The 23,626-nt window shown below is 49.3% G+C and overlaps 9 protein-coding genes and 1 non-coding gene across 10 annotated transcripts; 4 read left to right on the plus strand and 6 right to left on the minus strand.

The window, feature by feature from the left end:
• Window positions 1-203: 203 nt before the first annotated feature.
• VTN77DRAFT_6151 (uncharacterized protein) lies at window positions 204-989 on the plus strand (the record flags this gene model as incomplete). Its single annotated transcript, XM_069422398.1, has 1 exon — window positions 204-989. One exon carries the CDS (start codon window positions 204-206, stop codon window positions 987-989), a length of 786 nt encoding a protein of 261 aa, XP_069276266.1.
• Window positions 990-5,929: 4,940 nt separating this feature from the next.
• On the minus strand, window positions 5,930-8,756 carry VTN77DRAFT_6152 (uncharacterized protein; the record flags this gene model as incomplete). Its single annotated transcript, XM_069422399.1, has 4 exons — window positions 5,930-5,996; window positions 6,052-6,218; window positions 6,277-8,400; window positions 8,451-8,756. The coding sequence occupies 4 exons, from the start codon at window positions 8,754-8,756 to the stop codon at window positions 5,930-5,932; spliced, it is 2,664 nt and encodes an 887-aa protein (XP_069276267.1).
• A 308-nt stretch (window positions 8,757-9,064) lies between these two features.
• VTN77DRAFT_6153 (uncharacterized protein) lies at window positions 9,065-9,801 on the plus strand (the record flags this gene model as incomplete). The annotated part of the gene is made up of 5 exons (XM_069422400.1): window positions 9,065-9,127; window positions 9,179-9,279; window positions 9,328-9,372; window positions 9,425-9,616; window positions 9,672-9,801. The coding sequence occupies 5 exons, from the start codon at window positions 9,065-9,067 to the stop codon at window positions 9,799-9,801; spliced, it is 531 nt and encodes a 176-aa protein (XP_069276268.1).
• A 131-nt stretch (window positions 9,802-9,932) lies between these two features.
• On the minus strand, window positions 9,933-10,833 carry VTN77DRAFT_6154 (uncharacterized protein; the record flags this gene model as incomplete). The annotated part of the gene is made up of 2 exons (XM_069422401.1): window positions 9,933-10,521; window positions 10,580-10,833. The coding sequence occupies 2 exons, from the start codon at window positions 10,831-10,833 to the stop codon at window positions 9,933-9,935; spliced, it is 843 nt and encodes a 280-aa protein (XP_069276269.1).
• Window positions 10,834-11,243: 410 nt separating this feature from the next.
• On the plus strand, window positions 11,244-12,335 carry VTN77DRAFT_6155 (uncharacterized protein; the record flags this gene model as incomplete). The annotated part of the gene is made up of 1 exon (XM_069422402.1): window positions 11,244-12,335. The coding sequence occupies one exon, from the start codon at window positions 11,244-11,246 to the stop codon at window positions 12,333-12,335; it is 1,092 nt and encodes a 363-aa protein (XP_069276270.1).
• An 834-nt stretch (window positions 12,336-13,169) lies between these two features.
• On the minus strand, window positions 13,170-13,242 carry VTN77DRAFT_t101. Its single transcript has one exon. It is a non-coding gene; the product is annotated as a tRNA-Trp (tRNA).
• Window positions 13,243-13,906: 664 nt separating this feature from the next.
• VTN77DRAFT_6156 (uncharacterized protein) lies at window positions 13,907-15,250 on the minus strand (the record flags this gene model as incomplete). The annotated part of the gene is made up of 1 exon (XM_069422403.1): window positions 13,907-15,250. One exon carries the CDS (start codon window positions 15,248-15,250, stop codon window positions 13,907-13,909), a length of 1,344 nt encoding a protein of 447 aa, XP_069276271.1.
• Window positions 15,251-16,873: 1,623 nt separating this feature from the next.
• VTN77DRAFT_6157 (uncharacterized protein) lies at window positions 16,874-17,821 on the minus strand (the record flags this gene model as incomplete). Its single annotated transcript, XM_069422404.1, has 2 exons — window positions 16,874-17,037; window positions 17,110-17,821. The coding sequence occupies 2 exons, from the start codon at window positions 17,819-17,821 to the stop codon at window positions 16,874-16,876; spliced, it is 876 nt and encodes a 291-aa protein (XP_069276272.1).
• A 1,197-nt stretch (window positions 17,822-19,018) lies between these two features.
• Window positions 19,019-21,575, minus strand: VTN77DRAFT_6158 (uncharacterized protein; the record flags this gene model as incomplete). The annotated part of the gene is made up of 4 exons (XM_069422405.1): window positions 19,019-19,090; window positions 19,146-20,956; window positions 21,008-21,181; window positions 21,239-21,575. 4 exons carry the CDS (start codon window positions 21,573-21,575, stop codon window positions 19,019-19,021), a joined length of 2,394 nt encoding a protein of 797 aa, XP_069276273.1.
• A 924-nt stretch (window positions 21,576-22,499) lies between these two features.
• Window positions 22,500-23,055, plus strand: VTN77DRAFT_6159 (uncharacterized protein; the record flags this gene model as incomplete). Its single annotated transcript, XM_069422406.1, has 2 exons — window positions 22,500-22,508; window positions 22,564-23,055. 2 exons carry the CDS (start codon window positions 22,500-22,502, stop codon window positions 23,053-23,055), a joined length of 501 nt encoding a protein of 166 aa, XP_069276274.1.
• Between the last annotated feature and the right edge of the window lie 571 nt (window positions 23,056-23,626).

Here is a 23,626-nt window from a genome sequence, read left to right on the forward strand (position 1 = left end):
CTCCTCCTCCTCCTCCTCCTCCTCTCGCCCTCCTCAGTGGAGCTGTAGCCGAGGCAGCTGACTCCCTGCCATCCAGCTCAGCTCCATTTCAATCTTCTTTGAGGCGTGTCTGTATGTCTCCAGCTCCGTCAACCTGTGGATATCTCTCCCTCTAACCTGACAGTCTAGGCTGCCAATCGACTCCAGGGTGATCGTGATCCGCCATGTTTCACCCTCAACAGCCACTCCCCGTGCTGTATCGTCAGCAGCCCGTGAATCGTCGCCAGCCGTATCCGAATCAGATATTCCGCCCGATACCATACCTCTTCGACCGCCAGCCGAATCCGTTCCCCTTCTACGTGGGCGCTATCATCCCGCCTGCGCTGGCCCGACAACTGGAACACGTACGGAACGCAGCCAGCGCGGCATCTCACGCCATCCGCGTCATTGAGCGGCTGTACAGGAAGCGGTACGACAGCCTCTGCCCGACCACAGACGAAGAAGTCTACGCCAACCACGTCCGATCGATGGGCCTCCTCCTGAAGTGGAAGGATGCCTTCCTGGGCCCGAACGCGGCCCCGCCGTTCCCCCCGCCTGGCTGGCAGGACAATCCACTGGATCAGACCCTCGCCCCGGCGCCCAAGATCCCTCTCTTCCTGATCTCCGTCGCCATGAGCGAGCACAACTACCGCGCGTACCTGGACGACCTGACGCAGCTGCGCAACCAGTACCTGCAGGGCGCGCACGTGCAGTGGGTGGCTGCGAAACGGCGCCTGGAGGAGCTGCTGATCGACGCGCCCATCAGCGAGATGGATCGCCGGAACTGGCTGCGCTGGTGGGTGAGTTACCTTGGTGGGATGAAGGTGTGGGAGAGCCGCGTGCAGGAGATGGTCCCGCCGACATGGGAGGAGATCTCCACCGAGGTGAATGATCTCGTCGAGTTGGCTGTTGACGTGGCTGGGCCGTGGGACAGAGATCTCAGTCTACCTGTTACAGATGAGACGTTCTAGACGCAATCCTCCTGAAGGAATCTAACTTCAAGGAATCTAACTGAGTGGGACGAGAAAATATTGACAACGGAGACGGGACCATCTTTTCTCTCTCTCGCTTCAGATTCTTTGTTTTTGTCAAGGAGAATGACGACCAACTCAAGGAATTATCTCTTCTCATCCGCTCTTCTTTCTTTCTTTTACTGACTGACTGACTCACTAACTCGTCATGTCATCTCATGCCTTTCATCTTAGTCAGGTAGTTAACCCATCCAAATCTAAGGACTTCTTCTTCTCCTTCTTCTCCTCCTTCCCCCTGCTTTTCCATTAGACATCTCAGCTACTTTCTGATGATGATTCTCCCGTAGCACTGTAAGAGCAACTATATTAAGAGCACTTCCTTAGAGTAGCATACGCCCTCCTTCTTCCTGTTTGTATGTACTCAAACATCACCAGCCACCTCTGCTCTATCCCCTTTGACACAGTTATGTAGTGAATACGACATCATCAACCTCGACCAGCAAGCTTCAGTAAGTACTCATATAACTACACAATATAATAATATCAACAATACAATTACTGAGTTGAGGAGTCGTTGGCGGGTTGTCATTGGTCACGTGATTACTGGAACCCTACGTACGGTAGACCGCGTATGTACTGTAGGCCTCTACAATAATAACCTTTTTTTAGACCAGAAAAAAAATAAACTTAGTACAGTAAATTCTTTAGTATCTACATACTTAACTTGTTATTACTCCGTAAAAAATAGCTCTTTCTCCCGTATTGTCGTCGAGTACCTCTCATTTTGACTCCGGACGATATGCGGACGATCAAGACGCAGATTGTTAAGAAGCTGGAGTATGCCCTTTGCAATTTTTAATCGTGGTTTTTTCTCTATGTTAAAACTAACTTTTATATATAATCTAGATACTTCCGTCTACAAGGCTGGTGCAGCAGTCTCGGTCCAGATGATTTGTTCTACAACAAAGAGGAAAAGAAAATGTATGTTACTGTCACTAACTGTTCATTTTCTCGCACACACACACACACACACTCTCTCTCTCTCTCTCTTTCTCTCCGCTTTTTTTTTCTTCATTATGCAAGTTTGCTTACCTGTACTAAATATATATACATTTATAGGTTCTTCCTCGGCTAACCTGGCTTTCTCCAAAAAGAGAAAGTTCTCCTATAACAGCGTCATCACCAAAGCTTAAGCTCTTTTGGCGGAGGCTTCCGGATGAATGGTGGGAGAATGACATGGTGGATGAAGAGGTAGATGAAGAGGTAGATACACCAGACGGAAAGATATGGTTTAATTAAGCCATATTGCTGTTGGTAAGATTAACAATTCTGAACTTTTTCCAAAAACTAAAAAAAAAGGCAGAACAAAAGTGAATGCACAACTTTGTCACGATCAATCTACTATCAGTTTATGTGGAGACTTCACTTAGTACAGTCCCAAAAAGGCCCCGGCAACCTTCTTGATATTCACTTTATTTTTTTAACCCTCTGTAACAGTGAATGCTGTCAAAGAACTAGAGGGAGATCATATTGGAAGGCTAATGACTGCTCTATAGAAAAGAATCAGAAAGATGGAGGAAGAACAGAAACACAGGCTTTTTTACAAGCCAAACCCCCTAATAGGTATTTGGTAGAATTCCATCACCTTCCTTTGTTTGCAGGTAGCTGCAGGCTTCACAGCCAGATCGCAAGCTCCCAGAACGCCGACAAATGTAAACAGTGGATGTAATTTCACCACCAACCTGTTTAGGAGTGAATCCGCACATATGACCAGAGGATGGATAGTCCCCTGGAATTGAAGGATGGATCTCTCTTTTGTCAGCCTAAAAATAGGGCTCTGAAGTGACCGCGAACTGCTTTCTGTCGTGCTTCCCATGTTCTTTACATCTTGACTGCCTAATCCGGTCAAGACCTGATTTTCTTTCAGCGCTCTCTTTATATGCTAAAAATAACCGTCAGATTTCTGTTTTATCTTTGGTCGATTGACTCTATATTTAGCTAGTTAGATAGCTCTCCAGGAGGCTGTAAGAAGCCGATCTTTTCTCAATAGATTAGCTAGAAATCAGACGATCAGTTGGTTGACATCTTTCTTTTTTTTTTCAAACCTGATAAATATCAGGATCATGTTCTTTCCTTCCTTTATCTCGACCTACCTTCTGTCAAGATGGCTGCCGTACCACAGAATGAACGGCACATAATATTGTCTTCCCTCCCAGCCTTATGCATCTCATCTCCCGGAAAGGCTTGAGCAAGAAGTCAAGACAGACAGACCAAGTGGAAGGTCAAACGACATCAAGTGCAGCAGTGGCCGGGCCGAACTTTGTCCAGGCCAGCGTTAATGTACATACCAGTCAAACCAGCCCAGAACTATACGATATACGGCTGCCAACGAGGTGGGAGTTATCAAGCAGGTACTGTACATGTACATGTACAGCACATTCAACACGTCCATGGGCAAGGAAGGGAAGTGAACCTCGGGCGGTCTGCAATATCATATCATATCATATCATATCCTTGGCCTTGGTCTTCCCGAGTTCAGTTCGTCGAGATACAAGCAGGAAGGGGAAAAGCCAGATGGCTGCTGCAGCTGCAGCTGGGACAAGTTCCCCGATTTCATCCTGCATCATGATCGAAAAAGAAAAAAGAAAAAAGAAAAAAGAAAAGAAACCTCCCTGTGGTTCCCGAGATGAAGGCGCCATGGAACACCGGCCTGGCAAACCTAAAAGATGATGAGTTTTTTTCAGCGTCTGTCTGGGGTATGTATGTTGGGGTGGTTCTTTAGTTTATGGGTTTATGGATACTGACTAGTTGTTTGAAATACCCCAGATAGTTAGATACATGGATGACTGTCACTGCCGTTATTATGGCATCCTGTCTACTTACTTACCAGCAGACCATTTTCATTCGCCGCAGTGGAAAAGTTTACGGTGCAAGAACCGCGATCGGTGTACATTGCCCTCGCGTACGCTTACCCTCCTGTCCTTCCTTTTGAGATTCTCCCGCGTGCGCGCGTGCTAATGCTGTATAGACGTTCCTTGGGCTTTTGGACAACATTAATCATTGGTTATTCACAGTGTTTGGCAAATTCAAGGCGTACATGTACATACATAGATCCGATTGAATGCAGCCCTGTTGATCTCAAAGGCCCCCTGTCTACACGGCAACTATTCTTTCCTGCAATGGCGGATTTCAAGATCAATCGTCCCAGGGAGAGAGATTTATAGTATAGTAGGGTGAAACATCACATATGCCTAACAACAAGCTGCTCATGACCCCCATGGATGGGAGGTCAGAACTTGGAGACGCGAGTTCCATTCCATCTTCCATTCCAGCCTTGATTAATTAATTAGCAGCAGCCAGTTATACTTTTGAAGTGTGCCCCTTCTTCATCGAAGATGGTTTATCAAAAACTTTTTGGCGGGAACGTAGCCGGCCTGAATTTCGTTTCTTGATACTGGCTCGGACAGACAGTTCCAAACGCGCAGGAATATGTCACAAAGAGGTCGGACTCGTCATTAGAGGCGTCCTTCTGGGTGTCAACCGAGTTTTCCTAGAGGTAAACCCCTTGAGGATCGATTTGGGGTGGCAGTCTAGGAATTCAGAGGAGTAAAATTCGACCCGCCCATATTGTTGACTATAGTATACCTGGCAGGAGAGTCAGCGTTCGTGAGGCCATGTTATATTATATTATTAAATACATGGCTTACCTTGCGAGTAACGGTGGGAGGGACGGACTCAAGGTATCGATCCCATGTGGGTTCCAAAAATTGTAGGTAATACCGCCTTCGCTTGTTTTTTTTTTCTTGCTCATCGAATAGGATTCTTACTGTGTTCCATAAACAGATGGTGAATAGCAACCGTCTGGAGCTATATAGCTAAGGAAAGGACGCGAATTATGAAGGAAGGAGATAACTAAATTATTGTCAGCGCCTAGAAGTCCTCCCAGGTGGTAATGATCACAAAGCAAGCAAGCAAGTAATAATCATCCCCAAACAAAGGAAAGAAATGGAAGCTTATTGATTTTTGATTTTTTCGGGGTTAAAATTAGCCCCGTTTTTTCTCATTTTTCTTCATCATTTTTTTTCTTCTAATCGTCACTGTTTTCTTAGAATATATTAGGAGTTGTACAGTACTTTAGTCAAAAAAATTCTACTATTTTATAGTATCGTTTCCGTCGACGAGTATCATTATTATTAACTGCAGTATGGGCAGAGTCAGACAAGTCTAGACGCCGGGCGAGCGGAGAAGGGGGTTTAATTTAAGGCTTGTTTGTTGTCGTTTCATGCATGATTGATTCATCGACGAATGCGTTGTGTTTGATCTTTTTTTTTCTTGCGAGGAAAAAAATCAATTCAGCTCTATGTATTGTACATACATCATCGTACAGTACAGGGGGGAAGGGGAGGGGCGGTTCCCTTAAAAAATTTATTTTTTTTCAAAAAAAAAAAACAGCTCACGTCGAAGGCCGAAGGTCGAAGTGAAGCAACTAGTTACTGGTCATAACTGTAACTAAATCCAGGTCAGGAGCTTTTTATTTATTTATTCCCACTGCCCAGAAATAGTGAATAAAATAAATCCTGTATGTATAGCGTTTACGTGCATAACAATGACATTTTGACATTAATCCAGCGATTATAATGACCATGACGATGATGCCGATGCTGCTGATGAATGATGATTGATGCCGATGCTTTTGATTTTGACACGCTGCCCACACAAAAGAAAAATGCTAATGCTAAACGCTAAATCTTGGGATTATGTCTATCTTTCAATCAGCCAAGACAGGACAAGATAACATCAAAACATCAACATCATAACGAGATACGGGACGCGAGACACGAGACACGCCACGGTGTGATCAATTGAATTATCCATTCATACGAGGCCAACCAACCACCAAATTCTAGACGAAGTCTGGACGAAAGACGAAAAAAAAAGGTTTAAGGGGAGGATATGCTCGTATTCAACCGTTCCAGCCTGGATGTAATCGCTTCGATGACGGCGGATCTAGAGTTATCTGTTAGCGGATTTCTTTTTAGAATCAGAGTGACAGCTGGCTTACTCTCTCTCCACCATCCTCATGGCATCTGCTATCTTCGCTCTCTGCAGCTTTTGCGGAATCTTTGGTTGAGTGCTCACGCTTGGGCTTGGAGGTCCTGGTTCGGCTGCGGGCGTTTCTGCAGCTATACGCTTCGCTTCGGCTAGGAGGTCGGTGGCAAGAGATTTCGCCTAGAAACATGGTTAGTTCTGATGGAACATATGTGCCTACGCGTGGTAAGCTGCTCACCGTTTCTAATCTCTGTCGGAGTGTCTCTTGCTCCTCTTCCTTGTTTTCCACCTCGAGAGAATCCGCCAGAGAATCAACCTCTACCACCCAAGCCTTTTCCTTCTCGCTCAAGGGCCGGCCACCCAATTTGGAGATCTTGTTTCGGAGGCCGTTGTATCGCTGAACAAGCTCTTCTTGCCTCCCCTTGGCCCTCTCCAGTCTCTTGTTTAGAGCCTCCTCGCTTCGAGAGCCCTCCTTCCTTTGACCGTCTTCGCCAATCGTACTGGACACGTTCTTGATGCGCTCTGCAATACCTGCGATCCGCTCGAGTTGTTCACGCATCTCCCCTCGTAGTCTCTCACAACGACGGAAGAGATCTGCGGCGGCCCTCTCAAGAGCGCCTGTATGAGTGGACAAGACCCTATGGGCAGCCGCAACCACGTCGAGAGTGGCGGGCGAGAGACGGACCTGCTCTCGGAGTGACGATCGGTGGCGGTGCGGAACGTACTCATCGACAAAGGAGTCCATGGGATTGTCAGCGTAGAAAATAGCCGGCACCTGATAAGGAGCTCGTCGAGGTTTGATTAGCTGCTGAGCATAAGTGTAAGTATCAGCCTCCAGTCGCGACGAGTCTGATATTGACGGCAAAGACGCATGGGAAGGCTCATCAAGGATGGCGGCTTGTGGAGAAGACCCCCGATATGTTAGCAGGAGATATCCTAGATCGTAGTCAGAAAAGACCAATGATGTCGACAGGTGGTCCGGTTCCTCCGTAGCAGAAGCGTCATTCTCATTCATCTGGATGATAATTTCTCTGAGAGCGATCGAGCCGTCGCAGAGAACGTTTAAACGGAAGGCTGACCCCGAGGTATCTTCGGACTGCAACTCCGTCTCCAGCCTTTGCACCCATGAAGACAACGAGATGAAGGCCACGTTATTGGCATTGGTAAGGAAGAAGTTGTAACGAGAGTACACATCCTTCGTAAAAGTAGGCCAGGAATTCGGCTGTCGAAGGTGCTCTCTCACTGTATCCAGTGACTCCACGAGGACCAGATCGGCTGGTTCCGAAAGAGGAGTCCTGAAAGTGTTCTTTTTTGCTTTTGGTAGCCATTGGCCTTCAACTCCTTCAAGCTCGAGGCATATGTGCACCCGTCCACTTGCCGTCGAGAGACAGATGATCGTGACAGAGAGACCCTCCTGCGCATTTTCCTCCAGAGAAAACTCGTCATCCTCGCCCGTCATGAGATCGTCCATGTCGAGTTTTGCTGGAATGACGTTCAAGTCCGTCACGTCCAGATCATCAATCTGCTCGCCGGCATCGAACTGAAAGGGCCCCTGCAATCTGGGGATCGCGCTGGGATTGTTGGGACGGCTTAGGATCTCCATGTCGGATAAAGGACTCGAATCTGGAGGTGCCCCAAGAGAGTCTTGACTGTCGATCTCCTTGAGCCATTCGTACTGTTGTCGGCAAGCTATTAATTCGTCCTCCGATTCCGGTCGATCTTCCTCAATGGCCGCCAGTTTGGGGACGATAGCAGCAGAGAGGGACGGTATCGTGGTTGGAGGAGCCTGCCATTTCGAAGGCAACAGAGGACACAGAGCATAGAGATCTCCTGGTCTCATCGCAACCCACAAAGTCATCGGTGCCCATGCATCTTCGCCTTCCTGGCCGGTACCTCCGAAGCATGCCGAAGCAACCTCCATATCAAACGAATCTGCAGAGAACCCTTTGTTCTTCCCAAATCCCAACGGCGAAAAATCCTCGTCCGAGGACGTTCCGTCAACGAGCTTCTTCAGATCAATCGCTAGGGTTGGCCGATCAAATGACCAATGATTATTCCGATCCAACTCCCATACACGAACAGCAGCATCGGCGGTGACTGTCACGATGCAACCTCCGAGATTCGTGTGTACGCCCAGCGGATGCCATAGCGCGGATACCACGGGAGACTCGGGAATGACGTGCGTCGTCGGGCCAAGCTGGTAGGTCTTCAAGCGGATCGGAGAGGAATCAGTGCCTGAAAGGTGCGATGGATCCGGCAGAACTGCGATATGAACCGTGTGAGCCGTGACGATCGCCATAAACGCGCCGTTGGGGGAGACGATTAGCTGTCTAATCTGGCCATAGACTGGGACGGTCAGGACCTGGTGCGGTCAGTGACATCACGATAGTCAAATACACAGTTCTAGCTTACCCTGTAGGGTTCTCGCCCTTCGTAGCCCCCATCTTGAGCCTGATTTTCTTTCTTCGAAGGCTTCCCATTCGACTTCAGCCGAGTCTGCCATTCGTCTTTCAACGTTGTCAAATTCGACCACCGGATCTGGTTGTCGACCACCGCGAAGACTTCGGTTCCTCGACGCGCGAGGGTCCGTTGTGGACCTTGATAGGTGTCCTTCTTTTCATCTGCAGTAGGACCCCCGGCAGCTTTACCGGTGAAGAAAGACGCGCCTGGCGAGGGTCTGCATAGCCAGGGCGGCGTATGGCTGATGACCTTGGGCATGTTGCGACGAAGGAACCGAGCGGGATGAAGTCTAATAGATCATATAAACAAAGATCGCTCTGCTCTACAGAGTCATTCTCATAATAAACAGAAACTTTCTTCAGCAGTCTCCAAAGAAATAGCTGCAGTGTGTGGGTGACAACTGACAAGTTAATAACCCGCCGGGGAATTTTGGTGGTTTGCGGCGCGGAAGAAGCTCCACGCGACACGCCAAGAGTCAGTCAGCTGTAGGTATGGTAGGTACCTGTTCAAGCCCTGCCATCCTCAACTCGCCCATCGGTTCAATTCCTCAACCAGCGACCCGGACGATGCAGAAGAATCAGAACACGGTTGAACGGCTCGACAAGCCGAGTGCGTACTATCTAGGCAAGGTACGGAGTATAAACACCCTCAAGCTGATTTCATCGTCTAATTCTCTACAGAACAAACGGCGCAAGCTCAACCCAGATCGCGAGGATGGCGGCGGGATTGAAGACCCCCTGGTTGCCCTAGAAAATGCCACGACTCTTTATGTGGGAAATCTGTATGTTCGGGATCTCCCAGCTTCTGCATCTCTGCTGACCGGACGTAGCTCCTTTTACACGACCGAGGAACAGATCCACGAGTTGTTTGCCAAGTAGGACTTCTCTCCCTGCATGTCATTGATCGCAAGACTAATCATTCTTTAGATGCGGAGAAATCAAGCGCCTGGTGATGGGACTTGATCGCTACGCTAAGACGCCTTGCGGATTCTGCTTTGTGGAATACTACACTCATCAGGATGCTCTAGACTGTCTGAAATACATTGGGGGGACGAAGCTGGATGAAAGAATCATCCGGACAGACCTCGATCCGGGCTTCCAAGAGGGGCGACAATACGGGTGCGTGAGATGATGTTGCGCGTGGAAGTGCCATCCAGCTGACTCTAATCCGCAGGCGAGGAAAGTCTGGCGGCCAAGTCCGGGACGAGTATCGGGATGAATACGATCCAGGCCGAGGAGGCTACGGTCGATCGGTTATGGAACAGCGCAGGAAAGAGGAAGAGGAGTACGGCAGAGGTAGGTAGGGGATTGGTTTACTATTATGTTGGGCAACCACTGGCGTTCCACGGGAGTTTCTTTATTACAGTTCTTTGTTACAGGGTGAAGAAAATCTATCTGATACCCAATACAAACAAATTTCAACCCTTCTATCCATTCACCTTAATGGTAAGCTGTTTCTTCTCTTTTTCACTGCGTCCTGTACCTGGCGCAGCCACCACAAGTGAATTCTCGGATCGTCGGTCAGTTCCGGGTGGAAACTGGTGCCGAAGACATTGCCCTGTTTGACAGCAACAATATCGCCTGTTTCCTTCTCGGCATGGATGTCGACACCAGGGGTCGCAGCCACCCTGGCAGCTCTGCCGGGCAGTTTGGCAAGCACTTCCACATGGTTCTCCATCGCTTCCCGCGCGACCTGGTCCACGGCCTGCCGCGACGGTGCTACCACTGTCTCCTCACGCTGCTTCTCCTCAACTTGGATCCCTTCCCGGTTCGGCAGAATCTTCTCGACTACTGGTGCTCGAATGAACACAGCATTGAAAGGGGCGGGCGGCGTCTGGTCATCCGCGAGGAAAGGCAGCTCCAGCGGTGCCTGGAAACTCTCCGTCTGGCGGCCGAAATGGTTGCGATTCACCCGGACATCGAGCCCGCCGATGAGCTCCTGGCCTCCTTGCTTGGTCCGATTGGCGGATTCGGCGAGGAGAATCAGGCCGGCGCAGGTGCCCCAGGTTGGTTTGCGATGAAGCCTGCTCGAGCGTGAGCAACAGCCTGAAATTGAAGAAAGGGGGTTAAGGGGCTGTATACTTCACAAAGTCTCTCAGCGGTTCGAGCAAATTGGAGCTGGCTGCGACGAGGGAGATAGTGGTGCTTTCGCCGCCAGGCAGGATGAGGGCATCACAGCGGTCGAGCTGCGCCGGGGTGCGGACCTCGATAAAATCCCATTGCGAGGCGGGGACATCCTGCGGCTGGGTCAGGAGCTGCGAAGCCTTTTTGAGGAGCTGGATGTGTTCGTAGAAGGCGCCTTGCAAGGCGAGGACCCCGACGGTGATCTTGCTCATGCTGTCAACTTCTACACTGTATAATCATCTGTAGACGGGCACCGAGTCATCCCGCCTCGCCGCCTTTTTGCGGATTCTGCCACCGCCTGGATCAACGTGATTCCGAGATCATCAAACCATGCAAATCGGTATCCGTGGGGGCTGGGGAGGGCTGACTGTAGTACAAAATCATTGTTCCTCAGCGTGCATAATGATATTGAGTTGTAGCTTCTATCTTATATGATGTTTATGACCAATTTTGATGATTCTAGGATAAGTGGTTAGAACTGTTATTGTATGGTCTTGTCTTCTGTTCTTACGGCGCACATCTATACAACTCATACGAACTTGAACTTTCCTGTTATGATACCCCATTACTGATTCATCTTCATTGAATTTTTTTTTAAAAAAAAAAAAGGATATACTTGAAGATGGCACCAGACAATTCCCTCACAAGATGGTACATCGACACGCGACACCTAACCGCCACAACCTCCGCCCTACCATTACTAGACACCCTCCAGCCAGCCGACCAAGAGACGGTACAGAAATTCGTCCATCTGGCCGACCGCCACATGTCGCTGGCCTCATACCTGCTCAAATACCTCTTCATCCACCGCACGTGTCGCATCCCGTGGAACGAGATCACCATCAGCCGGACGCCGAAGCCGCATCAGCGACCGTGCTTTATCCCGTCATGTCGGACGCGCGCGGATGGGAGGGCGGTTCCGGATGTCGAGTTCAATGTCAGTCATCAGGCGTCGGTTGTTGCGCTGGCGGGGTGCGTCAGAAGCCCAGCTGAGGGGACTATCGATGGTCGTGAATCATCTGTAGCAGCAACACCAGCAGTCTTCACCAATCCGCAGCCATCGTCTGCTCCCATCCCGTCCATCCCCCAAGTCGGGATCGACATCACCTGCGTAGACGAGCCATCGCGACGGCGGAAAGATTCCGTCCCGACGACAGTCGAAGCTCTAGCCGACTTTGTCGACATTTTCGCCGAAGTATTCTCGAAGCGAGAACTCGACACGATCAAGAATATTCCCATGGACAGTACTATTCGGAGTAACCCCGAACGACTGCAACAAGCAATCAAATCGCGCCTGCGCCTCTTCTACGCCTACTGGGCCCTGAAAGAAGCGTACATCAAGATGACCGGCGAAGCATTACTGGCGCCTTGGCTGCGCGAGCTGGAGTTTACGAATGTCGTTGCGCCGGAGCCGTCGTCGTCATCTTCCTGGAGTGAGCCCTACACAGGCGTGCAAACCTGGCTATACGGGAAGAAAGTCGAAGGCGTGCGCATCGAGCTCGTCGCGTTTGAAAAGGACTACCTTGTTGCGACGGCAGCGCGAGGGGGGCAGTTTGGAGTGAGGAGAAGTCATTGCCCTAGAGAGGAGGGAAGTACCAATGTACCCAATGACGATAATGATGATGACGACCCATGGAAGGATCTCGAACCAGTTGATATCGAGAAAGATATTACTGCCTGCGCGAGAGGGCACTGCCATTGTTTGGATGATTGACCAGTCGATTGATTAATATGAAGATACATGCCTACTGCACGATACCCAGGCACAGTACATACATACGTACATAGTTATGAGACATGATCCAGTTACTATTATGATTATTGTTGTGATTTGTCGACGAAGACGATAAAACGATTAAATTTGACTAGACTGGAACTAGAACTAGAACTCCTAGTATGATGTGTATGAAAGAAACGATGGTGACTAGGAGAAGATCAAGAAGATGAGAAAATGGTATGATTTTAAGCCAGAAAAAGAAAAGGAAAGAAAGGAGGAAAAAGAAAAATACAGAAAGAAAAAAAACTGGCGGCCGATCAGAATCCATCCCCTTTCTTTCTTTGTCCCAGGTATTTGCTTGGTTCACGGGCAGAACTCCTACTATAGGTGCTGGCAGATATCATGTCGGACACTAAGTTATGGACAACCTGGACGCAAATATAAATAAATATTCATCAGAAATCATAACTAGTTATTCATTTAATCACCCATTCATAAATAAATCATGTACAGTACCACTGTAATATACAGATAACTTGTACATAGTCATACAATACAAGTCCCTCAGCCCATGGTATTATTATTATATACAGTGTGACACTATATGGATTTCAGTTCAGAAATCAATCATACCTAGGTACTGTATTCTGTACTCTGTAATTATTAGCCAAGTCATGCAGAAAAAAAAACTTTAAAAATGTGCGTAACCTAGACTAGGTAACTATATCATCCACAGTACTTTTATTAAACAGAGCGGCAAGGATAAGAGTATATGAATGAGTATTATTGGTTCGAACAAAAAAAAGAAAAAAACCAGGGCAAAAGAAGAGATGAGCCCAACCCGACTTGAACGGATAACCTTGCGATCTGGAGTCGCACGCGCTACCAATTACGCCATAGGCCCATGTGGGGATGGATGACGCCCGGCTTTAATTAGCTTATGAAGGCAAAACAAGGGACAAAGGGGTGTTTTTAGGTTAGGTAGCTGTAAGTGACTAATGCTCTGTATTAATAACTATTATTTAGGTATGATTTTACCTAATTTTCTGGTCTGATTGAAGATTTATAGTATATATGTATGTACTGTACTGTACTGTACCATTGGGCTTACTGAGGGACACTGTATAACTACTGTGCTGTACAGGTCATCCGTATGTATATGTACATACATACAAGTGGAGATTTTATCTTATGAAGTGAATTATTAAATCACTGAATAACTAACTGGTAATTATGATTTCTGAAGAATATATAATATATATATTTTTTCGCGTTCGGGTTGTCCATAACTGTTTACCTAATTTACTTGCAGATGGAGGTAAAAGGGAAAAAAAAAGTAGACTTGAAGGAAGTTCAACTAACGTTGATATTCTGTATATACTTCCGACAGAAGGGAAAATGATAGCGATCGATCGATCCTATATACAGTATAACATACCTAGGAGGAGAAAGAATAATTATTCACATTGATGGCAACGGCATACAGCATGGGAAAATGAAATAGTAAATAATGAAAGTCCCACCCCATCCCCTCCAGCAGAATCATAAATTTATCCACCAGATCGATTTCAGTGCAACCGTACATGCACACGCAGCTTCGCCAAAAGCCACTTGATCAACCCGCGCAGTCCCCTTCGAGTGTCACTGGTGACAGTTTTCTTGGGAACTGCCACCGGTCCAGCAGTAGCGTTCGCCCCTCCCACCGCAACAGTCAGCAGCTGCGGATTCGGATCAGAGATACTACCCGACTGATCCGCACCGCCGGACGGGCCGACATCGTCGTACGGAAACGCGTATCCCCGGCCGTCGAGGTTGGCGGCGTGCACGATCCGCGCGTAGTGGTTCGTGACGGTGTTCTGGTAGTAGGTCGACACGACCTCGTTGTCTGGCTGATCGCTGTCGATCAGCAGGGTGGACCGGTTGAATGCCGCTGCGAGACGCGCCGTGATGGCGTCAATCTCGGCGTTGCCTGTTGGCGTGAAGGGTCCGCTGCTGCAGCTGAAGATGTCTGCAGCTGCGGGCTGGGAGTAGGTGGTTACGCCGGAGAAGTCGAGAACTCCGTTTGAAACTGTCCCGTTTACGCTGCCGTATGAGCCCTGCGTGTCGACGGTTAGGGTGGCGCTGGCGTACTGGGACCATACCTGGTCCACGTATGGTTGATAGTATCCAGAGAATAAGGAGCTGTTCATGACGATGCCCGTGTTCGGGCTCAGGGCCCGCAGATTGGCCCCGTTCAGCGTGACGATCAACTGATTCCATCCCGCGTTGTCCTGCGCATTCTGAGCCGTCAGACCAGAGCAGATGGTGTCGAGCCCGTTTGAGGGCAGACCGGCAACATGCTGCGTCGCACCCGACGTGTTCGTCAGGGTCAGCGAGATGGGAAGGCAGACGAAGTCGACGTAGGTGATGTTTGCAAACAGCTCGGAGCTGTTGAACGTGAACTCGCAAAAGTCCCAGTAGATGTTGTAGTTGGGGTCCGACGTGTTGGACACCGACGGTTCGACGAGGGCAGGACCGGGGTTCAGATAGAATGTCAGCGTGCTGTCCTGGGAGAACCACAGTCGGGCCCCTGCCAGCTGCGGGATGGTCACGGTGACGGTGTTACCGGGTGCTCCCAGGGGGATGGCGCAGTTGGCTCCCAGAGGAGACAGGTTCGAAGATGGCGATGACGGATAGTACGCCGTCTGGCCATCGGATTCCAGCAGGAAAAGAGCGTTGTTGTTGTCGATAGCCAGGCCGGTGATGTAAGCATAGACCGTGCTGGACGAGGTCTGATTCTGCAGGGCAATATTCAGAGTCGAGCTGGTGCTGGCCTTGACGGTGTCCTCTGTCTTGTCGTCCTGAGGGATGGTAGGGCTGGTGAGGATATTGGTCGTCTTTTGGAGACGGAGCACATCAGCCAGGGTAGTCATGTTGCAGTTGTCAATAATCAAGCCGAAAAGAGAATATCACAAATTGTTTCAGATCGATTCAGAGAGAATCCCGGCCAGTCTTGCAGGGTAGGAGTGACTCCAACTAGGTTGTCCTGTACACACCTGTCTCACCTCGAGGGAATGATCGATAGAAATAGTATGCCCGGAAGTCTCCGCGAGTAACCTTGCTGCAGAAGAATAGCGTCTGATGACTCCAGCCCTTGGGTGATGGTGTGAATGATAGGATCTGATGACGCGGCATCGGCGTTGATTCCAGGAAATTGCCGTCAATAGAAGGCATAAACTGAGTCAGTCAAATGGAAGAATAGGACACTATCGAGGTTGCATCAAGACATTGTTTTCATTGAAGGAGGCCTGCGTGGCGAATAGTATATCGGACATCGTATCATCTCGCAGCAGAGCAAGTGGCAGATGATGCATGTCCTGTTTTGGCATGCTGGCAGGTATTCCTCGTTTCCCTGGTACAATAACACCTCATTGAAAAGCAGGTTAGAGACTCCACCTGTCTCTCCAGATGATCTCTCGACCAGGGATGCAGTTACAATTAACGTGGTGTGAAGTGCGGAGGACAGTCTCATGTGACCGGGTCATGTTTCAACAGTATATTTTTTGCATCAATCAGAACACACTTCGACTCCACACTTGGAGCAGAACATCATCTCCAGATCTGGGGTAAGTTCCTTGGATGGTAGAAAGTCATTCTCCAGGCATATATAAAATGATAGTTTTCCACGTGAGATATGCGCCATGAATATTGCAATAGTCGTTGTTGTCGTTGTTGCATTCAATTTATACTCCGATCTGTCAGAGGTTCATCAATCTATAATTCTATATATATGTATAGTGCCTTATATAAACGAGGCTGGCAAAATCATAATTTCTATCTTGACCCCCATAGTTAATAAAAAAAAAGAACCTTTGCAAGGTTAAAAAAAAGAATCGCAGCTTGCCTGGATTAACAAGGCGACCTTTAGATACCAATTTGACTTTAGATACTGTTACTCAACGCATAGGCAATCATGGACACATTAAAAAGTTGTTCTGCAGTCACATGATGAACTTAATATCGTCTGGCAGTCAATTCTGCCCCGTAACCACTATTCAGTAAAAAGTTGTTTCTCATCTTGTTATTTACTTTGTTCCCTCAATCTACCTTCATTTCAAACCTCGACAAAGCATGAATCATGATGCAGTCATTTATCAGGGTATAATGGTGATGAGTATTTTGATAATGACTTTCGTAGATACAGACACTGTCCTCAGGAGGACAGAAAACAGGCTGTATTGATATGAAAAGACAACGGAAGGAACCAGAACCAGCTCCCCCGGCTTTGACTTGACAAGACAAAAAAACAAATCTTTTTCGGACAAGGCGTTTCGTTTGTCGCTTCATGCTTCATGCTTCATGCTTCATGCTTCATGCTTCATGCTTCACGCTTCACGCTTCACGCTTCACTCAAGCGACTACCTCCCCATGAAGATAAACCTGGCTTAAGCTTACTAAATTCGTTATGTCACCTCCAACACATTCTATGTATGGTCTTTATGTTTGATTATCATGGCTTTGTGTATAATAACTTCGTTTATAATGTTGTATCTCACTCAGAGCTCGACAGCCGTAGAGGAACCGCGGAGAGTAGCGTCGACCTCTCGTTCATCCTGATTTGACATCTCGGCCAGCGCCTTAAGCATCGCCTCACGGGTGCTCTGCGTCAGCCGATCAACGTCTTCCGTGGTCAGGCCCTTTGTCTCGATCGGAGGGAGAACTATCCAGGTCAGTATCAGCATTGAATATCTTCCATGATAGAAATAAAGGAGACTGGGGAGCATGTGACTACCTTTCACTTTGATGGTGCCACGGTTGAATCGAAGCTCCCGAATGTTCAGAATATGAGAGTAATTTTCCGTGACAACAGGCACGATCGGCACCCCCGCTTGGACCGCCAAGTGGAAGGCGCCTTTCTTGAAGGGCAACAGCTCCGGTTTGGTTGCGTAACTTCGCGTTCCCTCGGGGAAGATGAAGACGCTCTGTTTGTAAGTGCGCATCTCCTTGGCCGCCCCGTCAAAGGCCTTCACGGCAGTCTTCCGGTTCGCACGGTCGATGAAGACGGTTCCCGACAGCGCCATGAACCAACCCAGGAAGGGGACGTATTTCAGCGATTTCTTCGCCGTCACGCTGCAGTACGGAGGGAAGATGGTGCCCAGCATCAGGACGTCGAGTTCGGTCTGGTGATTCCCGATGAAGACCGCAGGCCGGGTCGACAAGTATTTCTGACCCTCGACAATATCAAAACGCACGCCAGTCGTATACCACATCACCCACTTGAAGCTCCGTGCGGTGGCCCATTGCGATATCCGACCATAACCGACGAGGCGGAGGACGATGGAGGCGACAACGCCATAGGTAGCGCAGACGAGCAGCGACGCGTAGGACGCCAGACACCGAGCGAAGAATCCGGCACGCGGGAGCTTAACAGACAGCGAGAAGAGGGAGGCAGTCACCGCGACGTAGGATGTAACGCCCGTAACGATGTACGAGAGGACGGACATGGTTGCCAATCGTCGCGTCACAACTCGACGCAACCAAGACAGAATCAACAAGCGTAAATTCGCCAGCCTAGACTCGTCAACCGCTGAACCAATCAATCCCACCTTTCTTTAGGGGGGGAAGAAGGAAAAGGTCAGAACTCCGCAGTTGATTCCCGTGTCGATCGGGAATCTTTCAGCGCGGAGAAATTGGATCGATCAGGTAACACGCTCAACTCAGAACCTAATCGACAGCCCAAGGGCCATGATGTGGTTCGCCTGACAGGGTCAAGATTAAGAAAGGAGGTTGATGGCGGGTGGAGGCGTAGCTGAGCAGAGAGAGTTACAACTGACGTAGGTGCGTGCGGCCCGCCTCTTAGTATTGTTGCTTATTTTTTTATTTTTTTTTCTGCTGGGGCTTCAGAAATCTGTTGGTCTGGTTCTCCCCCAGGTCTGGCTGCTCACCGCCTTCACGGGACAAACATCAGGACAGTCCAGTTTCATGTCGACAATTCAACCAGGATTGACTAGTTGTACCCAAATGAATTCAGAAGTTCTCATATGAAATGACACAACAGCAAGTGTGGAGTGAACACCCCGGCTGGCGCTAATGCGGATGGATTTCTGGAAGCAAGGTTCGTCATCTGTCGGGCTGCTTGTGACCAGGGGATAATCACAAGGACCATCAGAGATCAGGAGACAGGGTTGTTTCCTTTGCAGGTGTAGCAATTGGAAGGTCAAGATCGTTGAATCCTTGTTGAATACATACCCCGCATTATCTGGCGTAATTTTTTAGGCGGTTACGATAATGCTGCTTCCGGGGTAGCTCGAAATACTCATCCAGGGTAGTACGGCGGAATCGTCCGGACTTCAGGCATGGCAGCAAGTATTGCATTCATGGGCAAAACAGATCCCACCACATCATCTCATGTACAGCCGGAGCAGCCATGAGGAAAGGCAACAACAGCAAAAGTCTAATGTACAGGGAACAGGAACTCGAGATATCCACGCGGAAAGTCTCGTGTCCAATGCAAAGCAGCAAGATTAACCAATTATTAATCCCAACTCCGCACCAATGCTTGTATCCTCGGAAAAAGCCCAGAAACGCCAAACCCTTCCCATGCAAATAACGAGAAAAAAAAAGAATAGCCCATTCTATGCGCGCTGAACTTTGCAGCAAGAAAAGAGAAACCAGATTTGTATGTCTGGGATTACCACCGCTCAAGTCATATCTTCCTCGTCTTCCTCTTCGTCATCCAGAGATTCCATCGCGTCCTTGATGTATTGTGCCGCCTGAGGAGAGTACTGTCAGTGAATAGCTCCTGCAAATCGGTATGCTTCAACTTACTTTAGGATCAAGATTCAGGGCCGTGGTGAAATGCTTAATCGCGTTGGCCTTGTCGTGCATCATCTTGTATAGTTTTCCGAGAAGATAGTGGACATTAGCCTCATCGGGTGCGAGATCCTTCAGGATCTTCAGCTCCGCCAAGGCCAACTTGAGTTCTTGCAATTTCATCAAGGCACGAGCCTTTCGGAATCGCGCCAGCACGGATTGCGGCGCCAGAGAAGAGGCGCGGCCGTACTGAATCAACGCAGCTTTGGGATTGTTCATCTTTTCCAGCACTAGACCAATGCAGCAAACCAGGACCGCATTCGTCGGGTTAATACTGGCCGCATTGCGAAAATGCTGCTCAGCATACTCGAGTTTGCCCATCTTCTCATACACAGTGCCAAGTCCATACCATGCATTGTAATGCCGGCTATCGGCGTTGATACCATTTCGATAAGCATCCAAAGCCTTGTCATATTCTTCATTGGCCACATATTCATGACCCTGAAGAGTAAATGCGTAGGCGAACCTGGGATCTAGCTGAGTCGCACGCTTGAAGCATTTCAAAGCCTGATCGTGGTCGCGTTGATGCGAGAACGAGTTGCCTACTGCACACCAGGCCTGAGGCGATAATCGATCGATCTCCATCAGTTCGTGGGCCAGATATGCCAGTTCCACGTCGTTCTTGAGGTGCCATAACACTGTCGAGTAGATCTCCATGTCCTCCAGACGTGAGGGCGCCAAAGCCTTCACCCTGATGAAGTACTTCTCAGCTTCAGGATACAGCGCTTGTTCGTAATACGCTCGTCCAATCTGTGCGAGCACCCACGGAGTTTCCCGTTGGCTCTGAGGCAGACTATTAAAGGTCTGAATAGCATCCTGACACCTGTAGCGAGACAATGCGAAGTATCCGGCCGCGAGCTTCGAAAAAAGGTCCAGTAGCCAGGAAAGAGCCTCAATCTCCTTTGACCTGTCGACGGTGGCACTCTTGGCATGGGCATTGCCGGCCGTATTTTGGGATGCACTCGTTGGGCGATGCTCTTTGCCGTCGGCGTCCTGCCCGTCGGTAACGAGTTTCCGGTTTCCGCTCACAACACGGCCAACAGTCGATGTGGTCGTCGTGCGTCCCTTCGTACCGGTGGCTCTGACTTTTTTGACCTCCCTCCCTTCTTTAGCCCCCAAAGTTGTAGTAGCGAGCTTGCTAGTCGTCGGCCTTATTTGATTGAACAGTCGCACGCTTCGGCGCTGTGGCGCGCCTGGCTCTGGTGGCTGTTGTGGCACCGGATGAGCGACCTGGCCAGAAACCGTTCGCTTGCGGTCTCCTATAGCAGGTGCAGGCGCTGGCTCCTTTTCCACGTGAACGGGATTCGTTTCATCCGGTTCTGCTTTGGATCTGGTCCTCGACTTCAAGGTCGTAGCTTTCATCTTTGGGGGAGGATCGACGTATTCCACCTGCTGTATGGCCCTGTTCTTTCTTGCGGGAGCTAGAGGAGGTTCCCAAGAAGTCTCCGCCGTGCCATTCACACGCAGCTCATCGGAATCGTTTTGGGCCACCGGGGTTTCTGACCCGGCCGCTCCAGCGGATGCGATACTGACGTTGCTTCCGTTCAGTTTCTCCCACAGAGCTGAGCTTCCATACGGCTCGACCTTAGGCGCATTCGATGTGAATGGATCGAGATTGGGATTGATATTCAATTGAGTCTGCAGCGGTCCATTCGCCGAGACACTTTTGTTAGATAGAGAGACTGCTTCTTCCTGTGGTGATGCTGAGAGCATGGCTATCAATTCGGGAGTCATCTTGTAGATATTTGGCACCCGGACGTTTACCCCTTGGAACTGTCAGTCATAGCACCAGAATGGAGGGTGCTCCGTGGACTCACCAGTCTCACAGAGACCGAGAAATGCATCCCACATAAATGGGTTCAGCTTCAGCGCCTCAACGTAGCATTCTACAGCCTTGTTGAGGTCCTTGTGGGCCTGCCAGAGCTTACCCTGCAGGCAAAGAATCGCGGCTGCATCAGGCAGATGTTGCCTGCGAGTCTCACTGTGTTTGTCTTTATTTTCAAGTCAGTCTCTGCTGCGTCAGACAACAACCTCCGCGGGCTGCTTACTCCAATGATTCTTTGAAGCCCAGAGGCCTCTGCTTCTTTCTAAAGCTGTGATCCCCTCGATATACTTCCCCAAGTCCAAGCATGCCTGCGCGTAGACATATGAGCAGCCCACATGGGTTCCCCTAGAACCGGAATTCCTGCTGTATTCCCAAGCCGCCTTGGGCTGGCCGCTCAGAAGGTGGCACAACGCGAGGAGATATGAAGCCTCGGATGATCGGGGTTCGTACGCGTGGAGACGACCGGCCATAAATAGCGCATTGCGGATGAGGTTGTTATCGAGGTGATAATAAATGATTTGCCTCAGCTGGCTGGATATGTGAGGGGTAGAAGGTGCCATTGTGGAGGCTAGACGATTACTGCCGAGATGCCGATATGTCCAGGGATAATGAAATACTGAGCGTTAAGAGAAGGATAAGGAATGTCGAGACGGAGGTTCGCAAGAGACGAGCATCAGGCGGACTTTGTGGACACGACGTTCGGTTGCGCCTGCTGCCTGAAAGGAAGGGACGATGTGCGTGTTTACCAACAAAGGACTTCGGAGATTTGACAGCCTGTTCAGGTCAACACCTGAGGTCACCGAGACGTCTGCCCGCTCTTCGTTACATTCAATTCGTGCCTGATTCAGAATGGCCACGCCAGGAGATCCGATCTGGAGTGGAGCAGAAAGTGAGGGACGTCGACCCAGAGAAGGCACCCCAAACCCAGGTGCTAGAACAGCTTGCTTAGAAAGAAAAGGATCGCATGTCGGTTGAGGACGGAGGGAAGCGAGCTCGGGGGAGAGATTGTTCGTGCGCTCAGCAGATTGAATGGAGGGGCTGAAGTGTCATTGATAGCGCACACAGGGTCAGCTGGGGCTCCTTTTGGCCTGATTTGATCGACAGGTGATGTTTTGGAGATCTGGTGCATGCGGTGGCTGGTGGAGAGGCGTGTACGGTGTGGCGGCGAGTCGAGGCTTTGTCGTTGTGGTGGGCAACGCCGGAGCCTGCTTCCGATTGGAATTAAGCTACATCCGCTCTCCGCTGCAGCTATTTGCGGCCAATTCAGTACGACGGAAAATATACACGCATTTCTTTGTCCGTACTGGGAAGTGCAATGCATTTTTTGAATTGCCCTCTCATGTCGATACTCTCATAGCTGTTTTCTCTTCTCTTTCCTGATTGGCAGGCATCTTTTCCGGTACTGTTGAATCTGTTCTTTTCAGATCTGGCCAACCTCCTGCCTGCGGATAAACCAGCCGAGTTCAGATTGTTTCTCTTTGACAATGGCTCAAGTAAGTCTATACTTTTCATTCTAGGGGATAAAAAAAAGTACTGACTGTACCCCAGAAAGCGGCCAAATCGCTTGCTTCTCGCAACTCCTCTCTCCTGCTTCGCACTCACTTGATCACCCTCTCACTGCACACGACATTCCTTCTCCTTCATTGGCTGTTCAACCGCCCGCGCTCTCTCCTGCCATACTTCATATTCACATTTCCAACTCTCGCGATTGAGTTCTATCTCGACCGCCTCGGCCGTCCCCGCTTCAACTCCGATGGCACTCTTCGCTCCCCGGGTGAAGACCTTGGCGCGTCTGGGCTGACGGAGTACATGTGGGATGTCCTGTACTGGACCTGGGGCTGCATGGGTGCCGTATGCCTCTTTGGGGACCGCGCCTGGTGGCTGTGGATTGTCGTGCCGCTGTACTCGGTTTGGCTGGCATGGACGACCTTCGCAGGTATGCGGAGTGGTCTGGCTGGAATGGGCGGTGCAGGGGATGCTCCTGAAAGCAAGAGGCAGAAGAAGTTAGAAAAGAGAGGTCAGCGTGTACAGTATCGGTAGATAGCCAAAACTTATAGCACTCCAAAACTGGTACAGTTTTGTCCAAGGGGGCAGATTTTGGCCTCACCACAGCATGCAGACAGGTATATACCTCTACAGTTAGACTCGTCAGTCTTTATTTAACGCTACACTTACAATTCGACACGGGTATTCGAAGCTGAAGAAGGCACTGTACCTTATAGTCGATTGGTATATGAGAAGCCAAATGACCTGCCATTTCTATGCCGATATAATCAAAAAGCGTCGCTGGACAGGACAGGGAAGTGTAACTGCATTGTACTGTACATCTCTCTTTTTTTTTTACACATATTGTACTGTACATACATACATGCAAGAATTGTGGAGATGACGAGAACCACAAGATCGGGGAGCGCTCAACAACGTAGCCACCACAGCTGCTCGCTCACTTGCCGAGAAAGGCGAGCTTTAAGCATTGAAGAACATAGGAAAAATTCAGGTGTAGCTGGGAGATAGAACATTGCGAATATCTCTTGAAGATAAATGTTACTGTACATGACTGTGTTTCTTAAAAAATACATGTGGAGAGTAAAATAAATGCACAGACGCAAAA

The sequence above is a fragment of the Rasamsonia byssochlamydoides genome (genome assembly GCF_041956645.1).
Source record: "Rasamsonia byssochlamydoides strain NRRL 3658 unplaced genomic scaffold VTN77scaffold_47, whole genome shotgun sequence".
Taxonomy (NCBI): Eukaryota; Fungi; Ascomycota; class Eurotiomycetes; order Eurotiales; family Trichocomaceae; genus Rasamsonia; species Rasamsonia byssochlamydoides.